General features: G+C 41.8%; 1 protein-coding gene across 2 annotated transcripts; it reads right to left on the reverse strand.

The window, feature by feature from the left end:
• Positions 1 to 1,468: 1,468 nt before the first annotated feature.
• On the reverse strand, positions 1,469 to 10,309 carry slc35a5 (solute carrier family 35 member A5). Of its 2 annotated transcripts, none has more exons than XM_088605632.1 (7): positions 10,219 to 10,309; positions 7,609 to 7,763; positions 7,403 to 7,501; positions 6,616 to 6,749; positions 5,760 to 5,827; positions 4,007 to 4,784; positions 1,469 to 1,643 (listed from the first exon to the last, which is right to left on the reverse strand). In XM_088605632.1, exons 2-7 carry the CDS (start codon positions 7,736 to 7,738, stop codon positions 1,575 to 1,577), a joined length of 1,278 nt encoding a protein of 425 aa, XP_088461758.1. In that variant the 5' UTR covers positions 7,739 to 7,763; positions 10,219 to 10,309; the 3' UTR covers positions 1,469 to 1,574. The 2 variants fall into 2 exon arrangements, with proteins under 2 accessions (XP_088461758.1, XP_088461749.1); XM_088605623.1 differs by lacking the exon at positions 10,219 to 10,309 and adding an exon at positions 9,139 to 10,204.
• Between the last annotated feature and the right edge of the window lie 189 nt (positions 10,310 to 10,498).

Raw genomic sequence — 10,498 nt, forward strand, 5'->3', positions numbered from 1 at the left:
AGCAATTTCACAAATTAGCAATGTTATTTGCTCCAGGAAAATAAACACAAGGGAACTCATTTAACAAATAAAGCTAATTTTGAGGGAAACAGGACATTCTTGTGGCTGTTTAAGTAACAAGCATTGTTTCTCTATATGCCTAATAAAGCACTTATAATTAAATATACTGTAATGTACATATGACATATTCAGCATAAGCAGCACTGAATGAAACTTGAGTTCTTTAATAAAAAACATAACCTAGTTCACACCAACAAAACATTAAAAATTACAATTAGAAATAGCTTTTTCCCTAATAAATATTTCAGATCACCAGGGGATCAGCAGGAAAAATTACTCCAGAGGCTTGGCCCTGAAATTCACAGAAAGACCTCCACAGAAGCACCTCTCCTTTCGTTTCCTCTCCATAAAGGCAGCTCTGTTTGTACACTGTGAAGCGTGGCAACAGCCTCTTCTGGCTTTCTCTCTTATTTCACAACAAATGCAGTTGGTTAAAAAAACATAGAACAGAAAATGGTTACAAACTAGAGGGGGCCATTCGGATCTCATCCAACTGTTCCTTAACAGACGCCAGGTTTATCAACTTTGATAAGACGGCAGTATAGCTTGTTGCATACTCCCACAGCTCCTTGTGTAAAGACGTGCATCCTGTTTGTGGTTTTAAATGCACTTACACATACACCCAGAGTTTGGGAACCAAACCCCGGCTGTACAGTTGAAAGCACCGAATCCTAACCACTGCTCCACCATAACAACTAAGTTCCTCAGTTACATTTCCTTACATGATACTGTACTTTTAGTTACTGTAGCTAGTGTCAGCTCCCTGAATTATTTCCATTCTTTTTCAATGTTACTGTTTGGAGACTTAGTAATCCTCACTCAAGCAACCAAATAAAAAACAAAATAAGCCCACTTTAAGTTTTTTGTGCTTTCAAGCAACCACAGTTCAGATAGCACTTAGTGAAAAACTGGCAAATACAGAATTTTGGGTGCTTTGTGATTTGTAAAGAAAGAGATCGGGAATTTTAGCAAAGAATCCCTGCAATTCTGCATAGATACAAAGTGGATGTCAACGGTCCAGCTGATTCAGACCTTCTATAGGCTCACGTGCACAGCACTTACGGAAAATTTAAATTCCATATTTTCAATATTTCCAGCAGCGTCAAATGCTCTGTCACTTCCAACATAAACAACAGTATTGTAAAACCCTTGCTTTCTTCCTCTAAAAGCATATCCAAAACACTTATGTATGAATACCTTTATATATTTCCAGTACATAAGTAAGTATAGTACATATACAAATATACTATTATACTTTTAGTCCCATTCTAATCCTAATGCTACTGTATGTCATTATTTTATTAATGAGGGATACTTCAGATCAGACGTCCACAATCTATAAAATCCTGAGTTTATTTTTCACATTGGAATTTTTCAATTCTACCACAATACTGGCTTCACAGAGACGTTTCTTTGACAAGCATTTATTATTATGTGTTCTTGTTATGTCCCATGCAACAACAGGACGACAAATGTTTTGCCTGCCAGAAGAGGATGTATTTCTCTTGGGAATCTCAGAAAGACTCTTCTTCGGACTCACTGTCTGTGTTTGGTTTGGTTAACCTCTCCAGTTCTTCACCATCCTAGAAGAAGAAAGAAATAAAAACCTATAAATGGCACAAAATGATTAGCTTTTAGGGCATTCTCTCAAGTCTTCTTTCACAAACTCCAACACGAATGTGTCTTGGATTAAGTTCCAGATCTTTCTTCAAGCTCAGCGATCCACTGAAATATTTTTAAAAGGCTACCTGGTCTGTACTCATCATGGCAAAAGGGGTGTTGTGTAATTTATCAGTGAATGTGTTCAGTCATTAATCCTATTCAGAACAGCTCATTTTTATTATCAAACGCATGCCAGAATGAATTAGAATGTGAGCCGTCACCTACCCCAAATTGTGAGACAGTTTAATTTTCCCCAGAATGTTTCCTTTCAGAAAAAACTGCTTTATTACTCCAAGCAGGGAGTATTTAGATCAGGGTTATCTTCACTCGTTGCAACAGCGATTGCCTACACTGGTACGGTGCTTTTCATCACAGACAGGAGAGGACCCACTTCACCCACCACTGAAGAGCAGCCCCACTGCACAGCTGATCGGGGGAGAGGAGTGAGAGAACCACTTTACTCACTGATTGCATTAAAGGGGAAATTTCGGGAGGCCTGATTGTGCACGTGCAGACTGGGATTTAACAAGGCCAAGACTTGCAAACACCACCTCATGGACAAACTGACTCACATTTTGGACATCCTACCGCGGTTGAAATACAGTGCAGTGGTGCCCCCTGCAGGACAGCACAAGTCAAAACAACTGCAACAAGAGAAGATCTGAAGGGCACCAGCAATCGGGGCTATACCACATAGTGAAATCACAAAGAATAAACATGTGGTACAATCAATTCTGATTTTCTCAATGCCCAAACATACTTTTCCCAGAGTCACCCCTGAGCTACGTGGAGAATCTGACGCACAATCTAGGAGTTACAAAAACAGACCAAGGAGCTGCTTAAATGAGCACAAGACAATTGAAAAGCATGGTGACAGAAGACATTACCCCTCATCACGTAATAACTAAAATCTGGTGTAAATATATATTCAATTAGCAAAGCAAATGAATTTCTTTCAGACAGGTGTGAAACATCAGAAGTTTTATAAATTCATGTTTGTGTTCACGTTTATGAGGCAGAAGCTAGGCGAACAACACATACTCTTGGAACAGTAAAAACATGAACGTACTGTAAGAATCACTGGATTTGTAATTATATTTATCAGGAGGCTTGGCAGCAAAAGGCAACATTTAAAATTAACTTTAAAAACTCACATTAAATAACTTCAATAAAAAATGTTTAGTTTTAAAAAACAAAACTCTGATATCCTGAAGCACCTTTAAAATCAATCATCTTATCATTTATTATTTTTATTTCGCCAGTCCTGTGCTCCTCAAATGTGATTTTTAGTGTTTGCAACTAGGTCAAAACACAGAACTTTGTTCAGAGGCGAGTTAGCCATGATGTGTGAATCTCAGAAGAGAAAAAGCCCAAAAAGTCAATTTCTGCTCAAAACAAATGGAAGACTGCAAAGCAAAAGCCACCAACCAATTTGTTCCTAGTTCTAACTTAATATTTTGCTTAACCTTTCTCTTAGAAAATTTCTGATTTACAAAAGGCTAATGCGTTTCTGATAGAATAAACTTCATGAATTTAAAACAGATTAGAGGTTCAAGTGAAAGAAGATAATACAGTAGAATCACGATTATCCAACCTAAACGGGAAAGATAGTATGTCGGATAATTGAAAATGTCGGATAATACGGAAACTGAAGAGACAAATCATAGATTAATGGAAGCGCAGTCTAAGTATGGAATCTGGTTTATTAATCTACTGCAATACTAAAATAACAGAGTACAGAACTACTGTTAAGTTTTTATTTTTTTAAAAACTGAGTGATTGGAATCTGTTTCCCAGATGTGCTTCTCTTCCTTGCGGCACTGTCTCGCCAGCGTCTTAGTAACATGACATCAGTAGCAGTCGCCTCCTCTTGTTGTTCAACCTTAACTAGTGCCACTTCGAAAGTACAACAGGAAAATAATCATCACGAGCGCGCAATCAGCAGGCGAAGCTACGTCAACGGCAGTACGTGACACACGAGAGACAGAAGAGCATCGGATTGGGCAAAATATTATGCACACGCACGCACAGTGTACGGTATATACTGTACACTATGGTGATTGGCTATGCCGGATAAAATAGAATTTCGGATCAGCAAAGGTCAGATAATCGTGACTACTGTAAACTCAATTCTACATCCAAAGAATGGAGCATGAGAAAGTTGTGCTCGGGGGAACAGACAGGCACTGAACCTTCTAGGAACAATCCCTTTGACCAGTCCACCTCCTTGATTCACAGATCACAGATCCCTGGCTGTCAGCCTGCTGTGGCTCTGTGCCCTTACCCCTCTTGACCTCTCGAAGATCTCCCCATTGACGACCCTGAGCTTCTCCTGCTGCAAGGTGTAGTCGAGGTCGCGGGTCCTGCTGGCATTGTAGATGAAGATGGCCAGCAGCACCACAGGGGCCTGCAGGAAGAAATCTGGAGAAGGCCGGAAGTCCAGCTCGAAGAGCGAGAAGGCGGTGACGAGCACGGTCGTGATCTGGCCCGTGAGCACGTGGAACATGTTGTCCCGGAACTTGAGGATGAAGGCCACCGACAGCCCCAGGGCGGCCGTGACGAAGATGAGGGCCAGGGAGTAGGCGTTGTGGCCATGGAAGAAGCCGCAGTGCAGCGTGCGGGAGCGATATTCCGAATGCAGGACCAACGTCAGGCTGTTGAACACTACCCCAAACACGTACAGCTTGCTGTTCTGCACAAAGATGCTTTCCGTGATCTGGTCCCCTTCCTTCAGGATCTTCTCATTGTAGATGTTGGCCAAGGAGGACACGAAGCACTGCAGGAGGAGCAGGACGTAACCCAGGCCGAAGCTGTTCAGCTTCCTGATCACCTCCCCATCCCAAGGCATGCTGGGAAACACCCCCACCCAGGTGGAGGAGTTCCGGCGCTCCGCCTCCAGCTGCACCAGGTGCGAGCAGCTGTTTGAAGGCGAGGAGAGGTGGCTGGGGTGCAGCCCGTGCACCGCCGCGCCGTGCTGGCTTCCCCCGGTCGCTCTCGTCAGGGCCACGATGGACAGGAAGAGGATGACGAGAGACGCCCACTGCGTCCAGGACGAACGCCTCCTACACAAGAGGACAAGCCAGAGAATCAGAGAAGACCGATCCACTGCACGAACGGGTCAGAACTTCAGCCACACAGATCACAGACGGAACTAAACGCATCCGGATCGTGCTATGATGGAGACACAACACTGTAAAGCCTGCTGTATTTAAATGAGAAACCCTCTCACAAAAGCATGTTATATTTTTCTCACAGCATGTCCACAACCATGGTATAAAAGAGCTGCCTTCTGTACTGCCACCTGCACTGATGCATGAGATCAAGCCAACAGATACAGGGGATTGTGACTGCTCCACTTCCTGCTGGATGTACAGTATAATCTCTGTTTCAAGGACATCAACTTGATTTTGAAGGATCATTTTCTATGGTTGGCATCGTGTCAGACCTTCCCTAAATATTATGGTAGCGGATTTACGGTAGGATACAAAAAAATAACTTCTCGAGCCTTCAGCTTCTGTCATTTTTTCCAAACAGGGCAACCACATCCCGTAATGTCTTTAATCTTCCAAACACTGAAAGCCACTCAGGTGAAAACAGAGGCTTTCATGGACGCTGTCCAAATGGAAACACATTTCACTAACAGGAACAACGATGGTCCTAGGAACATGACTGCTTTAACTGCAGAGGTTTACTGTGTGCGAAATAAAAACATTATTTTGGGTCAGTCGATAAAAGCATTTCATATTATAATTTTCATACAAGTATCACAGGCTGAAGATTTCCAGCCTTCCACACAAACAGCATTCGCTGAAAAAATACTACATCTCTCAGTCCACCGTAGTTCAGTTTCAGATCATATGTGTCTGTTTCCTTTGCTCATCCTGGGAAGATCCTGGGAGGGTGTTACAAAAGAGTCTCCAATCTACATCAACATACCTGCTTCACGGGCTCTTTTTATAATGAAATAAATCTTTGCTTGAAAATGCACGCAGCACTGACTCAGCTACACTAAATGCCCTTAATGCTGTGATACTTACTTAAGTACAAGCCGGAATAGGACAGCTGTAGTTATGATGACGAAGTTGGAAAATAACACTGCCATGGCCTGGAAAAAAACAAGACCATTTTCAGCTACCTCTCTGCATCACATTTTTTTCCATTTCACACATCCAGACATTAAATGACGCTAAAGTAGTATGCTTAAAGTCTAAATACAGTTCCTCCATCATCACAGTACACAAGAATGGTTACATAAGAGGAAGCCTTTCAGCTTCCTCTTCAGCCCAGCTATCCTGTGTATAGTAGTGAATTGATCCCAGGACCAGTTTTTTCCTGAATTAAGTTGAGGTATCAGCTTCAATCACATGGCTGAGACGTTTATTCCATACTCCCACAACCCTTTGTGTAAAGAAGTGTCTCCTGTTCTCAGCTGCCACCTTTGCACTCTTGCCTATAATAAATAATAACTATAAATATTACCCTTGTTCGATAAATTACTTACAGAAAAAACAAGTTATAAATCATATAAAATCGTACAGATATACCACATTTATGTACAATAACTTGTGGAAACACAATTTAGAAAAAAAGAACGGCAGATTCCTTCACTGAACAAAACTTAAAACTTAATAAGAATTTCCCATTTTTCCCATTACAGGATCTTGTTACCGTCTGGAAAACAAGTTTGAGTGCCCTAGTTGAGCTGACAGACATAGGCTTACTGAACCAATCACCAATAGCTGGACAACAAGAATGTCCACATGCATCACCTTAAATTCCATTTCTAGCTGATTTCAGAGTGTTATGGGGCGCAATCACTATTATACCGTTTTCAACATTTTTTTTTGTTTTCTTTGCAATCATTGTATTGTAACAGTGTTTAAAATAACTTACAGGCTGGAGATAGGACAACACATAGAAGATGATGAGGTTGTCAATGAAGTAGAGGAATGCGGGCACTGACCACTTCATGAAATAAAGGAAATCTCCACAGGAGGAGCAGCCCCAGTCTTTGTACGAATTACCCTCTGAAAGCAAGCAAAACGCATTACTAAACCACAACTGTTTTTGTCCAATGGTTAAAATGCATTAAATTTCTTGCACAATCCAAGGTAGTAGCTTAAAACTTCACTAACTAAAATCCAATCCCACATATGGCCATTTGGTTAAGAAGTAGAATTTTACAGGTCAACATTAAACCAAAGGGGTGGTTTAATTTCAATTTATTTTTAGATCAGCTGGTATTTAAGTACTTCAGCACTACATTAAAAATAGGCACATACGTATATAATCACGTAACACGTGAGTTGTGTAATGGATTGCTTTTTAAAATAAAGAAGTTGGGACAAATTGCTTTCAAGCAGTAGTGTAGGACTCAACACAGTAACTACGAACACACTTCATATTATAGTTCTCTCTAACTAATGTGTTTTTACTGATGGTGGGGCATCCCTGTGAAGACATTGCTTTGTACTCTTGAGCAAGGTATTTCACTCAGATGGCTCCAGTAACATTCACATCGGAATAAAAAGTTTAGATAAAAGCTATATATAAAACTAGCTACAACCTAAAGAGTTCTTGCCAATTTTCAAATCAAAATCACGAGCCTGCTTCCAGGGTTGAATCAGGGTCGAGGCCACTGCACTCAATGGGCTGTGTGCCTCCGTCTATGGGAGCTCACCTTGGATCATGACGCGCAGCGCCATCCCCAGGCAGAAGACCAGCTTGACCCCCTCGGCGCACAGATTGACAGACGCAGGGAGGTAGTCGTACTTGTCTTCTGCGGAACAAAGAGAAACTCGTTGGGGCCGCACATTAGGCATGGCGAGAGAGGCAGCGAGACGGCACGCGTGCGGCGTGTGGTGCTGAGGTTCTTGGCGTGCGTACCTGCGTTGGCAGACAATTTCAGCAGGAGGATACGGCTCGTGCCCAGGGTAACAAAACCAGCGCCCAAGACCACGGTGTAGGCACAGGCCCGGGACCACAGCCAGGGGCAGGAGGAGCACTGGGGAGCCATGGCATCTGATTCGGACAGCGGAATGCTGGGACATAACAACACACTCTTAGCAAGAGGAAGGCATGTGGCCATTATACTCATGCAACAGCTACAGTGGCTAATTGATCACCATATCTCTGTTGCTGTGCCAAGAACATAAGAAAGGTAACAAATGAGAGAAAGTCATTCAACCCAACTAGCCTCTGGGGTAATTAGTAGTTAATAGATCCAGGGATCTTATATGGCCATTCCTTGAAGGAGGCCAAGCACTGGCTTCACCAACATGGCTGGGTAGCTTGTTCCAGACTCAAGCAACCCAAAAACATTCACAGGTGGTTTGGGATGTTCACTTCCTGTATTTGGCTGTTGCTTCCATCCAAAGCAACTTACATTTGCAGCCATTTTTATACAGCTGGGTGTTTTAGTGGAGTAATTCAGAGGAAGTACCTTGCTCATGGGATGAACAGCAGTGTTTCACCTGGAATTCGAACCCATAACCTTCCAGTTACAAGTCCAGATTCCCGGCAACTGCTCCACACTGTGATCATTCTTCACATTAACAGGCAGTTTTGCCTCTTCACTTTTTCTCAAGCCTCTGGTGTAAATTAGCTTAACTCGTTAAGCATACATTTGCTAAAAATGTAGAATTAGTATTAGACATACTAAATAGATAGACCTAAATATTTTAAACTATAAACTGCATTTTTTGCATTATAATGAACAGTAAGTCCTCATCTGAAACCATCAAGCAAAAGAAGTATCATAAGCATATAGAACATAGAACAGAACAGTATATAGAACAGCTGTAGTTTTGAATTATGTCAAACTCAATTTGAATTCCATCTTGCCAGACTCCAAATCAACAGGACTGGTTTGAGGACATACGCTCTATAGTATAGCCCTGCATTGAGAGTAAAGCTCTAGATAAGGTGAACAATGAAAAAGGTAAAAAAAAAGTACAAGTGATTTTTTCCACTCCCAGTGAAAGACATTATACACTAAAGTTCTAGTGAACTTACACAGGGGTGCACCATGTGAAATAACAGGTGCATGAACCCAGGAATCACAACAGGTTCCAGTGTTAATATATTCTTAAATAAAGCACCTACTACTCTAAATATGTAGCAATGGAATAAAGTCATGAATTGAAATAACATGGCTGGAATGGACTCCTGCACTCATCAAAAAGAAAGCTCCGCCCATCTCCAACACCTCAAGGTCATCTTGGTTCACTTCCTGCTGGCTAGAGGTGAGGTCACCATGATCTTCTGATGAGCAGAGTCACCAGAAGACAGAAGCAGGCAGGAAACCTGTTCATCTTCACTCTCGCTCTGCCCAGAATACTGTTGCTGAAGCACAGTCATGTTTTTTGGTGGCAATATTTGGCATTTGGCATTCAAGCACAGACTGTGTGAACTTACTGCTTTTCATTCTCTACTGATTCCATGTCTATCCTTCTACATTTTACTTTTCACACTGGAAGCGGTGGCTCTGTGGCTAAGGCTCTGCACCGGTGGCTGGAAGGTTGCTGGTTCATATCCTGCAGCTGGCAGAGGAATCCTACCCTGTTGGGCTCCTGAGCAAGGCCCTTAACCCCAACTGCTCCAGGGGCGCTGTACAATGGCAGACCCTGTGCTCTGACACCAGGCTCTCTCCCTATCTGTATGTCTCATGGAGAGCAAGCTGGGGTATGTGAAAAGATAATTCCTAATGCAAGAAACTCTAAAGGGTTAATAAAGTGATGTTATTATTATTATTATCATTACAGTCTGCTTTCCTGAAATAGAGAATGTTTCATTTTGACTCTACCTGTACAGTTTCAAACTCTTCTGCATGTAGTAGTAAGAATGTAACCCATTCTTTAAAGTATACTGTACGTTTTTGTATAAGTCTTTGGCTACACACTGCATTTGAAAGTTATTATACACGCCCAGCAGTACTAACAAAAATGTAATAGGACTTTAGAACTAAAAACTCTCTGAAGGACTGCAATGAAAAATCTATTTGACACTGCAGAAGAGCTCAGTGAGGTACAACATCTCAAAGTGGAATTGCAGCAGTTATTCGATATAACTGAAACATCTGTCACTGTGTTACCATTGTTTTCGCTCTAGATCGAGGTTGTGTTTAATTCCTGCAGAAGTGACACCGTGGCCATTAACTCTCATAACATTCTGTCTCCCCGAGGCCGTAATGATAAAGTTCAAGCGGCGGGTATCTTTTTCATTAGTAAGCCTTACACATAACGTGTCTGGATACAAAATCATCGCCGTGAGTACATACAGCACAAGTAGGACAACCACTAGCTATCGGCAAAGTGCATTTGGACAGTATATCAATGAAGTAAACTCAACGTGACGTCTTTTTTCTAATCACAATTACGTAAATTCTTTAAACGATCGGCTGGACTGAAAATAAACCAATTTAAATTAAAACCTTCATTGCGGTTAACGTGTCCCACAGACCAACATAATTCAATTTAAATCTGCAGTGCGTTTTACCTGTCCCCCAGCCTAACCCGTATTCATTGTCCCGTCATCACTTCCTATTCCCGAGCTGTACTGTAAACACGCCCGACGCGACGTGAACGTAGAATATGTGGGGTGAGTACGTCATCTCGGAGGGAGCTGTGAATTAGGTAGATAGATGGAAGAATATCGAAAAATACGGATAATTTAAACGTCTGCGAAGCACACGTAGTAGTTGCCTCTTTTAATATAAGAGAGAAATGTTAATAGATATCGAGGACTTTTATCCAGCTACTTAAGGATCCTTCTTGTT

Source organism: Lepisosteus platostomus, chromosome 2 (assembly GCF_059453375.1).
Source record: "Lepisosteus platostomus isolate fLepPlt1 chromosome 2, fLepPlt1.hap1, whole genome shotgun sequence".
Lineage (NCBI taxonomy): Eukaryota > Metazoa > Chordata > Actinopteri > Semionotiformes > Lepisosteidae > Lepisosteus > Lepisosteus platostomus.

Coding starts and splice junctions, on each gene's coding strand:
- slc35a5 (XM_088605623.1), bottom strand. CDS start 9,164: ATGGAATCAGTAGAGAATGAAAAGCA. Junction 5,828..6,615: donor TGTTGTCCTATCTCCAGCCT/GTAAGTTATTTT, acceptor GTTTTTTTCCAG/GCCATGGCAGTGTTATTTTC. Junction 4,785..5,759: donor CTATTCCGGCTTGTACTTAA/GTAAGTATCACA, acceptor CCTCTTGTGTAG/GAGGCGTTCGTCCTGGACGC.